General features: G+C 36.0%; 2 protein-coding genes across 3 annotated transcripts in view; one reads left to right on the top strand and one right to left on the bottom strand.

The window, feature by feature from the left end:
• Nucleotides 1-8,592, bottom strand: part of LOC133589369 (coatomer subunit beta'-like) — a 64,554-nt gene extending 55,962 nt beyond the window's left edge. For both annotated transcript variants that reach the window (XM_072912882.1, XM_072912883.1), the window contains exon 1: nucleotides 8,455-8,592. In XM_072912882.1, the coding sequence (XP_072768983.1) occupies nucleotides 8,455-8,457 (3 nt within the window). In that variant the 5' untranslated portion in view covers nucleotides 8,458-8,592. The remainder of the gene's footprint in view (nucleotides 1-8,454) is intronic.
• A 9,006-nt stretch (nucleotides 8,593-17,598) lies between these two features.
• rbp2b (retinol binding protein 2b, cellular) overlaps nucleotides 17,599-18,374 on the top strand; it is a 7,838-nt gene continuing 7,062 nt past the window's right edge. The window contains exons 1-2 of the mRNA XM_061929919.2: nucleotides 17,599-17,755; nucleotides 17,819-17,997. Of these exons, the coding sequence (XP_061785903.1) occupies nucleotides 17,683-17,755; nucleotides 17,819-17,997 (252 nt within the window). The 5' untranslated portion in view covers nucleotides 17,599-17,682. The remainder of the gene's footprint in view (nucleotides 17,756-17,818; nucleotides 17,998-18,374) is intronic.

Here is an 18,374-nt window from a genome sequence, read left to right as displayed (position 1 = left end):
AAAAACAGCCAACATTTAAAACAGCCAACATTTAAAACAGCCAACATTTAAAACAGCAACCTTAAAAACAGCCAACCTTAAAAACAGCCAACCTTAAAAACAGCCAACCTTAAAAACAGCCAACCTTAAAAACAGCCAACATTAAAAACAGCCAACATTTAAAACAGCCAACATTTAAAACAGCCAACATTAAAAACAGCCAACATTAAAAACAGTCAACATTTAAAACAGCCAACATTAAAAACAGCCAACATTAAAAACAGCCAACATTAAAAACAGCCAATATTAAAAACAGCCAACATTAAAAACAGCCAACATTTAAAACAGCCAACATTTAAAACAGCCAACATTAAAAACAGCCAACATTAAAAACAGCCAACATTAAAAACAGCCAACATTAAAAACAGTCAACATTTAAAACAGCCAACATTTAAAACAGCCAACATTAAAAACAGCCAACATTAAAAACAGCCAACATTTAAAACAGCCAACATTTAAAACAGCCAACATTAAAAACAGCCAACATTAAAAACAGCCAACATTAAAAACAGCCAACATTAAAAACAGCCAACATTAAAAACAGCAACATTAAAAACAGCCAACCTTAAAAACAGCCAACATTAAAAACAGCCAACATTAAAAACAGCCAACATTAAAAACAGCCAACATTTAAAACAGCCAACATTTAAAACAGCCAACATTAAAAACAGTCAACATTTAAAACAGTCAACATTAAAAACAGTCAACATTAAAAACAGTCAACATTAGAAACAGTCAACATTAGAAACAGCCAACATTAAAAACAGCCAACATTTAAAACAGCCAACATTTAAAACAGTCAACATTTAAAACAGCCAACATTTAAACAGCCAACATTTAAAACAGCCAACATTTAAAACAGCCAACATTTAAAACAGCCAACATTAAAAATAGCCAACATTAAAAACAGCCAACATTAAAAACAGCCAACATTAAAAACAGTCAACATTTAAAACAGCCAACATTAACAACAGCCAACATTAAAATTAGCCAACATTAAAATTTGCCAACATTTAAAACAGCCAACATTAAAAACAGCCAACATTAAAAACAGTCAACATTAAAAACATTCAACATTTAAAACAGCCAATATTAAAAACAGCCAACATTAAAAACAGCCAACATTAAAATCAGCTAACATTAAAAACAGTCAACATTAAAAACATTCAACATTTAAAACAGCCAATATTAAAAACAGCCAACATTAAAAACAGCCAACATTAAAATCAGCTAACATTAAAAACAGTCAACATTAAAAACAGCCAACATTAAAAACAGCCAACATTAAAAACAGCCAACATTAAAAACAGCCAACATTAAAAACAGTCAACATTTAAAACAGTCAACATTTAAAACAGTCAACATTAAAAACAGTCAACATTAGAAACAGTCAACATTAGAAACAGTCAACATTAGAAACAGCCAACATTAAAAACAGCCAACATTAAAAACAGCCAACATTTAAAACAGTCAACATTAAAAACAGCCAACATTAAAAACAGCCAACATTAAAAACAGCCAACATTAAAAACAGTCAACATTAAAAACAGCCAACATTAAAAACAGCCAACATTAAAAACAGCCAACATTAAAAACAGTCAACATTAAAAACAGTCAACATTTAAAACAGTCAACATTAAAAACAGTCAACATTTAAAACAGTCAACATTAGAAACAGTCAACATTAGAAGCAGTCAACATTAGAAACAGCCAACATTAAAAACAGCCAACGTTAAAAACAGCCAACATTAAAAACAGCCAACATTTCAAACAGCCAACAATAAAAACAACCAACATTAAAAACAGCCAACATTAAAAACAGCCAACCTTAAAAACAGCCAACCTTAAAAACAGCCAACATTAAAAACAGCCAACATTTAAAACAGCCAACATTAAAAACAGCCAACATTAAAAACAGCCAACATTAAAAACAGCCAACATTTAAAACAGCCAACATTAAAAACAGCCAACATTAAAAACAGCCAACATTTAAAACAGCCAACATTTAAAACAGCCAACATTAAAAACAGCCAACATTAAAAACAGCCAACATTAAAAACAGCCAACATTAAAAACAGCCAACATTAAAAACAGCAACATTAAAAACAGCCAACCTTAAAAACAGCCAACATTAAAAACAGCCAACATTAAAAACAGCCAACATTTAAAACAGCCAACATTTAAAACAGCCAACATTTAAAACAGCCAACATTAAAAACAGTCAACATTTAAAACAGTCAACATTAAAAACAGTCAACATTAAAAACAGTCAACATTAGAAACAGTCAACATTAGAAACAGCCAACATTAAAAACAGCCAACATTTAAAACAGCCAACATTTAAAACAGTCAACATTTAAAACAGCCAACATTTAAAACAGCCAACATTTAAAACAGCCAACATTTAAAACAGCCAACATTAAAAATAGCCAACATTAAAAACAGCCAACATTAAAAACAGCCAACATTAAAAACAGTCAACATTTAAAACAGCCAACATTAACAACAGCCAACATTAAAATTAGCCAACATTAAAATTTGCCAACATTTAAAACAGCCAACATTAAAAACAGCCAACATTAAAAACAGTCAACATTAAAAACATTCAACATTTAAAACAGCCAATATTAAAAACAGCCAACATTAAAAACAGCCAACATTAAAATCAGCTAACATTAAAAACAGTCAACATTAAAAACATTCAACATTTAAAACAGCCAATATTAAAAACAGCCAACATTAAAAACAGCCAACATTAAAATCAGCTAACATTAAAAACAGTCAACATTAAAAACAGCCAACATTAAAAACAGCCAACATTAAAAACAGCCAACATTAAAAACAGCCAACATTAAAAACAGTCAACATTTAAAACAGTCAACATTTAAAACAGTCAACATTAAAAACAGTCAACATTAGAAACAGTCAACATTAGAAACAGTCAACATTAGAAACAGTCAACATTAGAAACAGCCAACATTAAAAACAGCCAACATTAAAAACAGTCAACATTAAAAACAGCCAACATTAAAAACAGCCAACATTAAAAACAGCCAACATTAAAAACAGCCAACATTAAAAACAGTCAACATTAAAAACAGCCAACATTAAAAACAGCCAACATTAAAAACAGTCAACATTAAAAACAGTCAACATTTAAAACAGTCAACATTAAAAACAGTCAACATTTAAAACAGTCAACATTAGAAACAGTCAACATTAGAAGCAGTCAACATTAGAAACAGCCAACATTAAAAACAGCCAACGTTAAAAACAGCCAACATTAAAAACAGCCAACATTTCAAACAGCCAACAATAAAAACAACCAACATTAAAAACAGCCAACCTTAAAAACAGCCAACATTAAAAACAGCCAACCTTAAAAACAGCCAACCTTAAAAACAGCCAACCTTAAAAACAGCCAACATTAAAAACAGCCAACATTTAAAACAGCCAACATTAAAAACAGCCAACATTAAAAACAGCCAACATTAAAAACAGCCAACATTTAAAACAGCCAACATTAAAAACAGTCAACATTAAAAACAGTCAACATTAAAAACAGTCAACATTAAAAACAGTCAACATTTAAAACAGCCAACATTAAAAACAGCCAACATTTAAAACAGCCAACATTTAAAACAGCCAACATTAAAAACAGCCAACATTAAAAACAGCCAACATTTAAAACAGCCAACATTAAAAACAGCCAACATTTAAAACAGCCAACATTTAAAACAGCCAACATTAAAAACAGTCAACATTAAAAACAGCCAACATTAAAAACAGCCAACATTAAAAACAGCCAACATTAAAAACAGTCAACATTTAAAACAGTCAACATTTAAAACAGTCAACATTTAAAACAGTCAACATTAAAAACAGTCAACATTTAAAACAGTCAACATTAAAAACAGTCAACATTAGAAACAGTCAACATTAGAAACAGCCAACATTAAAAACAGCCAACATTAAAAACAGTCAACATTAAAAACAGCCAACATTAAAAACAGCCAACATTAAAAACAGCCAACATTAAAAACAGTCAACATTAAAAACAGCCAACATTAAAAACAGCCAACATTAAAAACAGCCAACATTAAAAACAGTCAACATTAAAAACAGTCAACATTTAAAACAGTCAACATTAAAAACAGTCAACATTTAAAACAGTCAACATTAGAAACAGTCAACATTAGAAACAGTCAACATTAGAAACAGTCAACATTAGAAACAGCCAACATTAAAAACAGCCAACGTTAAAAACAGCCAACATTAAAAACAGCCAACATTTCAAACAGCCAACAATAAAAACAGCCAACATTAAAAACAGCCAACCTTAAAAACAGCCAACATTAAAAACAGCCAACATTAAAAACAGCCAACCTTAAAAACAGCCAACCTTAAAAACAGCCAACATTAAAAACAGCCAACATTTAAAACAGCCAACATTAAAAACAGCCAACATTAAAAACAGCCAACATTAAAAACAGCCAACATTAAAAACAGCCAACATTTAAAACAGCCAACATTTAAAACAGTCAACATTAAAAACAGTCAACATTAAAAACAGTCAACATTAAAAACAGCCAACATTAAAAACAGCCAACATTAAAAACAGCCAACATTTAAAACAGTCAACATTTAAAACAGCCAACATTAAAAACAGCCAACATTAAAAACAGCCAACATTTAAAACAGCCAACATTAAAAACAGCCAACATTAAAAACAGCCAACATTTAAAACAGTCAACATTTAAAACAGTCAACATTAAAAACAGTCAACATTAGAAACAGTCAACATTAGAAACAGCCAACATTAAAAACAGCCAACAAAACAGCCAACATTTAAAACAGTCAACATTAAAAACAGTCAACATTAAAAACAGTCAACATTTAAAACAGCCAACATTAAAAACAGCCAACATTAAAAACAGCCAACATTTAAAACAGTCAACATTTAAAACAGCCAACATTTAAAACAGTCAACATTAGAAACAGCCAACATTTAAAACAGCCAACATTAAAAACAGCCAACATTAAAAACAGCCAACATTAAAAACAGCCAACATTTAAAACAGTCAACATTAAAAACAGCCAACATTTAAAACAGCCAACATTAAAAACAGCCAACATTTAAAACAGCCAACATTAAAAACAGCCAACATTTAAAACAGCCAACATTAAAAACAGCCAACATTAAAAACAGCCAACATTAAAAACAGCCAACATTTAAAACAGCCAACATTAAAAACAGCCAACATTTAAAACAGCCAACATTTAAAACAGCCAACATTTAAAACAGCCAACATTAAAAACAGCCAACATTAAAATCAGCCAACATTTAAAACAGTCAACATTAAAAACAGCCAACATTAAAAACAGCCAACATTAAAAACAGCCAACATTTAAAACAGCCAACATTAAAAACAGCCAACATTAAAAACAGTCAACATTAAAAACAGCCAACATTTAAAACAGCCAACATTTAAAACAGCCAACATTAAAAACAGCCAACATTTAAAACAGCCAACATTTAAAACAGCCAACATTAAAAACAGCCAACATTAAAATCAGCCAACATTTAAAACAGTCAACATTAAAAACAGCCAACATTAAAAACAGCCAACATTAAAAACAGCCAACATTAAAAACAGCCAACATTTAAAACAGCCAACATTAAAAACAGCCAACATTTAAAACAGCCAACATTAAAAACAGCCAACATTAAAAACAGCCAACATTTAAAACAGCCAACATTTAAAACAGCCAACATTAAAAACAGCCAACATTAAAAACAGCCAACATTTAAAACAGCCAACATTAAAAACAGCCAACATTTAAAACAGCCAACATTTAAAACAGCCAACATTTAAAACAGCCAACATTAAAATCAGCCAACATTTAAAACAGCCAACATTAAAAACAGCCAACATTAAAATCAGCCAACATTAAAATCAGCTAACATTAAAAACAGTCAACATTAAAAACAGCCAACATTAAAAACAGCCAACATTAAAAACAGCCAACATTAAAAACAGTCAACATTTAAAACAGTCAACATTTAAAACAGTCAACATTTAAAACAGTCAACATTAAAAACAGTCAACATTTAAAACAGTCAACATTAAAAACAGTCAACATTAGAAACAGTCAACATTAGAAACAGTCAACATTAGAAACAGCCAACATTAAAAACAGCCAACATTAAAAACAGTCAACATTAAAAACAGCCAACATTAAAAACAGCCAACATTAAAAACAGTCAACATTAAAAACAGCCAACATTAAAAACAGCCAACATTAAAAACAGTCAACATTAAAAACAGTCAACATTTAAAACAGTCAACATTAAAAACAGTCAACATTTAAAACAGTCAACATTAGAAACAGTCAACATTAGAAACAGTCAACATTAGAAACAGCCAACATTAAAAACAGCCAACATTAAAAACAGCCAACATTTAAAACAGCCAACATTTAAAACAGCCAACATTTAAAACAGCCAACATTTAAAACAGCCAACATTTAAAACAGCCAACATTAAAAATAGCCAACATTAAAAACAGCCAACATTAAAAACAGCCAACATTAAAAACAGTCAACATTTAAAACAGCCAACATTAACAACAGCCAACATTAAAATTAGCCAACATTAAAATTTGCCAACATTTAAAACAGTCAACATTAAAAACAGCCAACATTAAAAACAGCCAACATTAAAAACAGCCAACATTAAAAACAGCCAACATTTAAAACAGCCAACATTAAAAACAGCCAACATTAAAAACAGTCAACATTAAAAACAGCCAACATTTAAAACAGCCAACATTTAAAACAGCCAACATTAAAAACAGCCAACATTTAAAACAGCCAACATTTAAAACAGCCAACATTAAAAACAGCCAACATTAAAATCAGCCAACATTTAAAACAGTCAACATTAAAAACAGCCAACATTAAAAACAGCCAACATTAAAAACAGCCAACATTTAAAACAGCCAACATTTAAAACAGCCAACATTTAAAACAGCCAACATTTAAAACAGCCAACATTAAAAACAGTCAACATTAAAAACAGCCAACATTAAAAACAGCCAACATTAAAAACAGCCAACATTTAAAACAGCCAACATTTAAAACAGCCAACATTTAAAACAGCCAACATTTAAAACAGCCAACATTAAAAACAGCCAACATTAAAAACAGCCAACATTTAAAACAGCCAACATTAAAAACAGCCAACATTAAAAACAGCCAACATTTAAAACAGCCAACATTAAAAACAGCCAACATTTAAAACAGCCAACATTTAAAACAGCCAACATTAAAAACAGCCAACATTAAAATCAGCCAACATTTAAAACAGTCAACATTAAAAACAGCCAACATTAAAAACAGCCAACATTAAAAACAGCCAACATTTAAAACAGCCAACATTAAAAACAGCCAACATTAAAAACAGTCAACATTAAAAACAGCCAACATTTAAAACAGCCAACATTTAAAACAGCCAACATTAAAAACAGCCAACATTTAAAACAGCCAACATTTAAAACAGCCAACATTAAAAACAGCCAACATTAAAATCAGCCAACATTTAAAACAGCCAACATTAAAAACAGCCAACATTAAAATCAGCCAACATTTAAAACAGTCAACATTAAAAACAGCCAACATTAAAAACAGCCAACATTAAAAACAGCCAACATTTAAAACAGCCAACATTAAAAACAGCCAACATTAAAAACAGCCAACATTAAAATCAGCCAACATTTAAAACAGTCAACATTAAAAACAGCCAACATTAAAAACAGCCAACATTAAAAACAGCCAACATTTAAAACAGCCAACATTAAAAACAGCCAACATTAAAAACAGTCAACATTAAAAACAGCCAACATTTAAAACAGCCAACATTTAAAACAGCCAACATTAAAAACAGCCAACATTTAAAACAGCCAACATTTAAAACAGCCAACATTAAAAACAGCCAACATTAAAAACAGCCAACATTTAAAACAGCCAACATTTAAAACAGCCAACATTAAAAACAGCCAACATTTAAAACAGCCAACATTAAAAACAGCCAACATTTAAAACAGCCAACATTTAAAACAGCCAACATTAAAAACAGCCAACATTAAAAACAGCCAACATTTAAAACAGCCAACATTTAAAACAGCCAACATTAAAAACAGCCAACATTTAAAACAGCCAACATTAAAAACAGCCAATATTAAAATAATTCGTAGCCTTAATAAACTCGTCTGGAGGATAGCTAGCTTAGCCGCTAAAATGCCAACAGGTGTGAGTTATTAAGACATTTTAACGAATTGCTGACAAATAAACTGCCATAGCCAGGGCATGGCAGGCTGGATAAAACACGTTGACATTTCAGTTGAGCTTACTCACCATTTTTGTCACTGTTTCGTCGAAATAAATAACAATTAAATAATCGTGTTGCAAACAGCAGCGAACGGGATCCAAATGCTTCGATACTGACGTGGAAACTTCCTGGAAGTCAAATCTCGCGAGAGTTGAGGAGTAAAAGCTGGTGTTGTGACGTGGCGGACACGCTCAACTGTTGTTGTTTATGAGTGTACTGCATGTTGAGTGTACTGCATGTTGAGTGTTGATTATTGTCAAAGTAGAGCTAATCTTAAACTGTTATAAGGTTCAATGTGTTATTGTTAATTTATTTGGCTTTGCAGCATACAAAAATACAGTGGACTTTGATATAAAATGTTAACACTCACTATTTATTTATTTATATTTATACATATATATTTTACATTTAAAAAATCCTCCCTCTTTTGAGGTAAAACAAACCACGATTTAGAATTTTATTAACATCTTTTTATCTTTCTTGTGAGATTTTCTGCCTCCTTGTAGATAAAACAACAATTTAGAATTTGGATTCTACAGCATTCCTACATAATTAGCTATGATATTTTCTTCTCCTGACTACGCTTCCTTTTTGTTTTGATGGAAGGCCTTTGGCCAGCAATTAATTCATTAATCTTCACTGATGTGAAGTGTCGGTCAAAGTACACATTCTGTAGGAACAGTTTTTGATTAATTTACATATTTTTTATATCAAATATGCATTAAAAAAAAGAGCCAGCCTGATCCAATACAGTGCTATAGCCTTAACAGCCATCATAACAAAATGAAAACAATGGAGAATAAAAAACGAAAACAAATGTGCATTGGACTTTATATATTTTTTTTCTTTATTTTTTTTTTTACATATTTGAAAAGGAGTGAGAAGAAGTTTACACTTATTTAATCCCACCCATTTTCTTTAGATCATAAATTACTCTGAGCTAGAACTACCTGTTCACTCTATGTACAAACTTAATGAACTTGTATATGCATAAATTATACACTGTAAAAAAAAATTCTGTACAAAAACGGTCATCTACTGGCAGCTACGGCTGCCAAAAGAAGACCATAAAATTAAAGTAAAACATTGTAAACCAAATAATGATCAAAAACATTATATTTACAGACATTTTCATGAAACGTTTTGCGGAAAAATATCGTAATTTTACAGATTTTTACTAAATTATTAAGATCGACCACCTTTAATAAAGTGACGATGCAAACAGTTCTGCAGAAAAATACCTTTATTCTACAGAGTTTTTCCAAATTATTACGATCAAACACCTTTAATGAAGTGACAATGCTGGCAGTTCCACAGAAAAATACCATTATTTTACAGATTTTTTTTTGAATTGTTAAGATCAACCACCTTTAATAAAGTGACGATGCAAACAGTTCTGCAGAAAAATACCTTTATTCTACACAGTTAGATTGTTAGTATGGACATAGACTTTTATATAACAAACTACATATTTAATGAAAGATAATTACTGTCATTTTACATGAATTTGAAAGTAATTTAAGAAAACAGAAAATGCTATGTATAATTAATTTGGTATTTTTCTGTAAAAAAAATAGAAATATACATAGTTTGTCATTACTGGCATATTACTTAAAATAACAGGCGGATTGTTTATTTACAGATAATGTCTTAAATTCTACAGTTTTATAAACTATTTAAAAAAAATAGAAAAATTACAGTAGAAATTTAGTGTAAATTAACCATAAAAATAGGATTTATTTTTTTACATATACATACATATGCACACTACACACATACATAGCCACACCATTACCACTAGTGATGATGGAAATGGTATCATGCCACCACAGCAGCACCACTGCCTCAATGGGCAGCCCCACACTCTTCTGTAACACAAACAAGCCAATATCAAAGCCCTTCTTCATCTCTGTACCGCTGGAATACCATGTACCTATACTTCTTTTTAAACTGCTTTATGTTTGGACATTGCTTTAACTCCACATTTAAACCATTCCATAATTTCACTCCACAAAATGAAATACAAAAACTTTTAATGGTCGTTCTATAACTAAGCATTTTGAAATTTAAATTCCCCCTTAAATTATAACCGCCCTCTCGTGTGCTGAACAATTTTTGAATGCTTCCCGGGAGTTTATTTATTTTGGCTTTATACATTATTTGTGCAGTTTGATACAAAATAATATCATTACATTTCAATATGTTTGACTGTAAGAATAGTGAGTGAGTATGGTCCAGATATCCAACCTTGTTGACGATGCATGCAGCTCTTTTCTGAAGTATAGTTATTGAGTTTAATGAGCTTTTATAATTATTCCCCCAGACTTCCACACAGTAGGTTAAAGGGGAACATTATCACAATTTCAGAATGGTTTTAAACCATTAATTCCACGTTTGGACTCATTGTGCACTCTTGTTTTGTCACCATAGCAACCATTAGTTTTCACCTGTCACGTCACGCACCTGTTTCACGTTTTGAGTCACGTACCTGTTTTCACTAATCATGTCTGTAGTATTTAAGTTCATTGTTTTCATTTTGTCTTTCTGGCGACATCATACCCCTGACACACACCTGACACTCTACTTCATGCTCAGTTCACGCTGCTTTCTTCATAGTCCATGTAGTAAGTTTTTGTTTATTAATGCCACAGTTAGCGTTTTTGTTTCATTGTTCATAGTTTCTGCCTTTGTGCAAGTTTTGTGCTTATAGCCAAGTTTTGTACCTCCACTGTGAGCGCCTTTTGTTTGTTTCTTTTTTTTGAGTGTTAAAAATAAATCATGTACTCCCCTTCACGCCACGTATGGTCCAAATCATTTGCACCAAGGGAGAACAAATCACGCCATAGTTCTAGTCATGACAATTTATACTCTGTCCATGTGGCCCAAAACAGTGTTTGACTTACAGACTTCAGGACAGACTCCTAATGCAGATTTTACATTACCTTGCTTACCTTGATTTATGTTTTGGCCAAATGAGTCTGTCCAGAAGAGTGCAAGAGATGTTCAATCCCCAGTGTGTCATCCCGGACGAGCCCCCAAATTGTTGCGTCTGACCAGTCTCTCTCTCAGTGAATTTAAATCACCGGTCAATCCCAAATTCTTTAGATTACATATATGCTGAGTAAGAAGGACCATCAAGACAGAATAGGAATATTATCAAATTTTACTAAAGCATTAGGAGACCAGTCCAATTGTCCTTTCATATCAACATCTCAAAGTGGTCTAACATTCAAACGGGAAGAGACAATTTATTGAATACAAAAACAGCCCCCACCCTGTCCAGAAAGGAATACAGCCTCATTGTTCTAATACAGATAAGATAAAAAAGGGAGCACTCCAACTCCCACATTCTAACGCCTAAGACAAAACACAGACATCTGCAGACAAAGAGAGACAAGCATACAGAGTATAAATGGAAAAATACTAGCTGATTCAAACATGACTATGAATAAAGAAATAACTCTTAAACATATATGCATTCTCCGCAAGACCAAAGGACTGGTACAGAGTGGAAATTGTGTTGAGGGCATGCTGCATGGACTGAGGGTTGTGCGCTAACACTGCACAATCATCCGCGTATTGTAGCTCACAGATTTGGCAGACCTTTGTCTTGGTGTGGGCTTGGAGACGGCGAATATTAAAAAGACTCCCTTCAAGGCGGTATTCGAGGTGAACACCGTCTTTGTGATCCAGGCCGCTGTGTAAGAGGTAGGTGATGGCATAAAGGAAGAGATTGAAAATTACCGGTGCCAGGACACAGCCTTGCTTCACCCCAACATTTACCTTGAAGAACTCTGACTGCAGTTCTCCAGTGAGGACTCTGGCTTGCATCCAGTTGCTGCAGGATGGAGAGAAACTTGGGTGGTACCCCAAGTTTGGACAGTTGTATCCAGAGCATCTCTCGGTTTATGGTGTCAAACGCTTTGCTGAGGTCGACGAAGGCTATAAATAGGTCATTGCACTGCTCTCTGCTCTTCTCCAGTAACTGCCTTAAGACAAAGACCATGTCGGTGGTGGATTCCGTCTTCCGGAAGCCACATTGTGTCTCCGGGAAAGCAGCGTTCGAGATGTGCTCCTCAAGTCTCTTGAGCGTGATCTTTGCCAGCACTTTCCCTGCGATGGAAAGAAGGGAAATTCCACGGCTGTTCCCACAGGCTGCTTTGTCACCTTTGTTCTTGTAGATGACCACAATGTTGGTATCCTTCCAGACCCGTGGGAGGGTCTCATGTTCCCACATGTGTGAAATGAAGAGGTGTATTTATTATTTTTGGCCACATCTACAACAGTTTGAACAGTAACACTGTGTTTGAATATAATACATTGTACCTTAATCCAGTGATTCTTTGGCGTACCACTAGATGTAGCCCGCGTACCACTAAATGGAGCCTAGGTACCACAGTTTGAGAACCCCAGTTGAAGAATATGGCTTTACCGATAAACATCATTGTGCACAAATGTATTAGCATCCTGTGAAATAGATACATTAAAAACATTCAATGGTTGCTCTCAATTCAATGACCGTTGCAGGTCTCATTGCGTACACCTTGTCTTTTAGGTATCCCCTTAAAAAGAAGTCTCGTGGTGTGAGGTCTGGTGAACGTGGAGGGTATTCAACAAAACAAAAGAACTTTCCTCCAGAAGGTCTTATCTTTGTCCATGTGATGTCAGATGAAACAAAGTTGAGCTGTTTGGCCACAATATCCAGCAATATGTTTGGAGGAGAAAAGGTGAGGCCTTTAATCCTAGGAACACCATCCCTACCTTCAAGCATGGTGGTGGTAGTATTATGGACTTTGGGAAGGCCATTCTAAAACCTTAATTGTAGCCTGATTTAGCCATTCCTTTACCACTTTTTGACTTTTGTCCTGTTGGAACACCCAACTGCGCCCAAGACCCAACCTTCGGGCTGACGGTTTTAGCTCGTCCTGAAGAATTTGGAGGTAATCCTCCTTTTTCATTGTCCCATTTACTCTCTGTAAAGCACCAGTTCCATTGGCAGCAAAACAGGCCCAGAGCATAATACTACCACCACCATGCTTGACGGTAGGTATTGTGGCCAAACAGCTCAATTTTTGTTTCATCTGACCACAGAACTTTTCTCCAGAAGGTCTTATCTTTGTCCATGCTAAAACCAAACACAAAATGTCACCAAGGGTGAAAAACGAGGAATGCTAGCGTGTACAAAATCACTACAGCGAGGAGAAAAACCAGGAGAACGTAAATGTTGCCTATAGCAAACATTGACCCAGCAACTACTGCTGGGTGACAGGAAACTATAAAGGGGAGTGATTAACCAAAACACCTGGTGGGAACACTAATTGCAAAACTAAGACAGGTGAGGAGAATCAGTGCCCATGGAAACCAACAGAAAACAAGGAAAGGGTGCACCTAGGGAACAGACTAAAACAGTAAAACTACCAAACCCAAATCATGCCATGACTTGGGTGACGGATCATGACACCATTGGCAGCAAAACAGGCCCAGAGCATAATACTACCACCACCATACTTGACGGTAGGGATGGTGTTCCTGGGATTAAAGGCCTCACCTTTTCTCCTCCAAACATCCATCCATCCATCCATTTTCTACCGCTTGTCCTTGTCGGAGGCAGATATCTACATATATCCGTATATAAGTGTTACTTCTTTATTTTCATAATCATATTACAAAACAGCTAGTGTTTTTCTTCCAATTGTGGTCTTTTGGTTGTCTGCAAATACTGTGTGCTAACCTTGACTATGGAATGTAAGGAGGAGAGATAATCCTTCTCCTTATCTCTTCTTGTGTCCAGCTGCGGAGGACAATAGGCATGTGTTTGGGCTGGAAAGACAAGACAGCGAGGGTGGGAGGGAGAGAGACTTTATAGAATAGAAGGTTTCCATATTGGAGATCAGACCATCTTAGCTGCGCGATTGAATGTTCTATGCTGGACTGGTCTCATTATATTTACAAAGCTTTGCAAATATATTACAAAATACCTATTCTGTCTCTGGTGGTTCTTCTACTCAGCTTTAAGTGTCGTAAAGAGCTTGGGAGCGACTTGTGACTTGAATTCCCTGGGAGGAACAACTGGTCCAAACATATTGCTGGGTATTGTGGTCAAACAGCTCCATTTTTGTTTCATCTGACCACAGAACTTTCCTCCAGAAGGTCTTATCTTTGTCCATGTGAGCAGCAGCATACTTTAGACGAGCCTTATGGTTGTCATGTCTGTGTGATCATGTTTTGTTTAAGTTATGTTCTGCTTGGTTTTGGACTCTTTTTAGTTCCTGCTTTTCACTCCCTTGTCTTGTTTCCATGGTTACCCATTAGTTTCACCTGTTCCAGGTTTGGACTCATTGTGCACTCTTGTTTGTCACCATAGCAACCCATTAGTTTTCACCTGCCCTCACGACTCACGCACCTGTCTTTAATCATCCATCCATCCATCCATTTTCTACCGCTTATTCCCTTTGGGGTCGCGGGGGGCGCTGGAGCCTATCTCAGCTACAATCGGGCGGAAGGCGGGGTACACCCTGGACAAGTCGCCACCTCATCGCAGGGCCAACACAGATAGACAGACAACATTCACACTCACATCCACACACTAGGGCCAATTTAGTGTTGCCAATCAACTTATCCCCAGGTGCATGTCTTTGGAGGTGGGAGGAAGCCGGAGTACCCGGAGGGAACCCACGCAGTCACGGGGAGGACATGCAAACTCCACACAGAAAGATCCCGAGTCCGGGATTGAACCCAAGACTACGGTACTCAGGACCTTCGTATTGTGAGGCAGATGCACTAACCCCTCTTTAATCATGTCACTATTATTTAAGCTTCCAGTTGCCAGGCTGTCTGTCTGGCGACATCATACCCCTGACTCTCTGCTTCACACTCTGTTTACCTCTGCGCACTTCATGCCATGTCCAAGTAAGTTGTTTCTATTCATGCCACAGTTAGCGACTTTTGTTCATGTCCTTAGTTTTTTGCCCACGTGCAAGTATTTGTTTCATTTGTCAAGTTTGTACTTCCGCCTTGTGCGCGCCTTTACTTTGTTCTTTTTGTTATAGTAAAAACAAATATGTACTCACATTCCCGTCTCGCCCGAGCCAACTTTCCGTTGCCTTCCGGAAAAACCAACCCCAAGGATCAAGTCTTGACATTGGTGTGGCTTCTGGAGCAAGGGCTTCCATCTCGCATGGTCGCCTCCCAGTCCATGGCGATGCAAAACACGCTTGACTGTCAAAAATTCATGCAGAAGCTTGCCAGAAGCTTGTGGATGGCTACCAAAAGCGCCTTATTGCAGGTAAACTTGCCAAGGGACATGTAAGCAAATATTAACATTGCTGTATGTTGTCAGGCTTGCCCCTGACAGTTTGGTTGTGTTTTAGTTTTTCCTCTGTGTGTGTGTAGTATTTCCTGTCAGCACTCTTGTTTTGGTTCTGTTTCCTGTTTGTCTCCCTGAGTGCTGTGTCCCCTCAGCTGTGGCTGATTGGCACCTGGCCACACCTGGTGTCAATCAGCCAGCTGCTATTTATACCTGCCCTACCCTCCAGTCACTGCTGGATTATAGTCATTGTCATTGTCGCTAATACCTGTTGTCACTACTACCTGTCATAATAATTGTTGTTGTAGCTCTGTCTACTTGTGTTCACTCTGCTCTTGTCATAGTTCCTTCGTGTCACAGTAAGTGTTTTTGTTTCTCGTCGACAGTTAGCTTTTGTGCTCAAGGTCAAGGTCAAGGTTCAACTTTATTGTCCCCGCGGGGAAATTTGTCTTGGGCACAGTGCATCATTGCTTTCTTAACATACCCAAAAACAACAGAACAAAAACACAAGCACAGACACAACCACAACCATACAACTAACATTTAAACATCAGAATATGGAGCTTGATAGACATAGGTGGCACTTTGATGTAGGCATAAAATCTACAGTATGGAGATAAAGATAAAGTACCAATGTGCATTGCACTAGAGCTCATGGATAAAGTGCTGTGTGCTAAAGTGCTTAGTTCTAAAGTGCTATGTGCTAAAGTGCTATGTGCTAAAAAAGTGCTAACCTATGTATTAAAATTCTATTGCACATTGTTGGTCAGCTTAATGGAGGCTGGGACAAATGATAATTTAAGGCGGTTAGATTTGCATAGTGGGACCCGGAGTCTTCTCCCTGATGGCAGGGTTCCATATTCAGGAAAGAGTGGGTGTTGTGAGTTGGAAATCATTTTCTTAGCTTTTTTCCTAACTGCCTGCTCATAGATGCTCTGTATAGGCTCATATTCTTTCCTCCCTACGATTTTCATTGCCGTTTTATGCATGCCGGCCAGTTTGCCTTTTAGCTTAACGGTTAGGTTGCCAAACCATGAGGTGATCCCGTATCTAATGATGCTCTCTACAATGGCACGGTAGAAAATCATCATGATATGGCTGCTTACGCCGTACAATCTTAATCTTTGCAAAAAATATAGCCTCTGTTGCAGTCTATTGCACAGTTTGTCAATATGTGTCTTCCAGCAGAGAAGATTATCAATATGAACCCCTAAATATTTATATGAGGATACCTGGGTGATTTCCTGATTTTAGTTCATAGCCAAGTTTGTTCTCCGCCTTGTGCGCGCCTTTTGTTTGTACCCTTTTGTTTGTTTTTTTGCCATAGTGTTTAATTAAATCATGTTTTCTCGCTCAATGCCTGCCGTCATCTCTGCATCTTGGGGTTCGTCACCAACAAACTCTGACATATGTATACTTTTGACGCAGCACATTTGCTCACAATTTCAGTAGAGCCATAATAAATTCATAAAAGAAGCAAACTTCATGAATGTTTTTTGTGACCAACAAGTATGTGCTCCAATCACTACATCGCAAAAAAATAAGAGTTGTAGAAATGATTTGAAACTCAAGACAGCCATGACATGATGTTCTTTACAAGTGTATGTACACTTTTGACCACCGCTGTGTATTCATTTTGAGGGTTTCCACGAGTTCATCCAAACTTCATCGATCTGGGTGGTCAGAGTTCAAATCTGAGGTTGCCGTCCATCATTGGTGTTACAAAATAGTGCTTGCAAAGTTTGCACTGTGTGTGTGTCGCCAGGAACCTTCCCCTAGTAAGAGTGCATCCGTTCACCTCCAATCCCATGCGAGCTATGAGGTGACTAAACAATAGTTGTCTGCCCTCATGCCCTCTCCCCTTCTTATAAAACCACCCTGCACGTCCACATCCTCCTCTTATTTCCAAACGTCTACTGTACCGACCGTACGCACCGCAGCCGCCGCCATGCCTGTGGACTTCAGCGGGAAATGGACACTGGAGAGCAGTGACAAATTTGACGATTACATGAAAGCACTTGGTAGGCTCCAACTCAACACACGTTCAATGTCTCTCTTTTCATGTGCGTGTACACTTCCCGCAGATATTGACTTCGCGACCAGGAAAATCGCGGCGCGTCTGTCGCAGACCAAAGTGGTGGTCCAAGAGGGCGACGTGTTCGACTTCAAAACAACGAGCACCTTCAGGAACTACGACCTGGCCTTCACCGTGGGTGTGGAGTTTGAGGAGTACACCAAGGGACTAGACAACAGAACTGTCAAGGTGAGTGGCCAAAAATTGTACTCGAGTAAGAGTACAGTTACTTTAGAATAATATGACTCCTGGTAAAAGTAAAAAGTAGTCAGCAAAATAATTACAGGAGTAAGTATTCTGTGAAAAAGCTACTCAAGTATTAAGTAACTTGTGGCCAATGTTCCCTCTAATTGTTCATGTGTGTGCATACTTGCCAACCTTGAGACCTCCGATTTCGGGAGGTGGGGGGAGGAGGGTGGGCGTGGACGGGGGTGGGGCGGGGGCGTGGTTAAGAGGGGAGGAATATATTTACAGCTAGAATTCACCAAGTCAAGTATTTCATATATATATATATGTATATATATATATATATTAGAGATGCGCGGATAGGCAATTATTTCATCCGC

This window comes from Nerophis lumbriciformis, linkage group LG03 (genome assembly GCF_033978685.3).
Source record: "Nerophis lumbriciformis linkage group LG03, RoL_Nlum_v2.1, whole genome shotgun sequence".
NCBI classification, from domain to species: domain Eukaryota; kingdom Metazoa; phylum Chordata; class Actinopteri; order Syngnathiformes; family Syngnathidae; genus Nerophis; species Nerophis lumbriciformis.
This window is presented reverse-complemented; position numbering and strand designations above follow the sequence as displayed.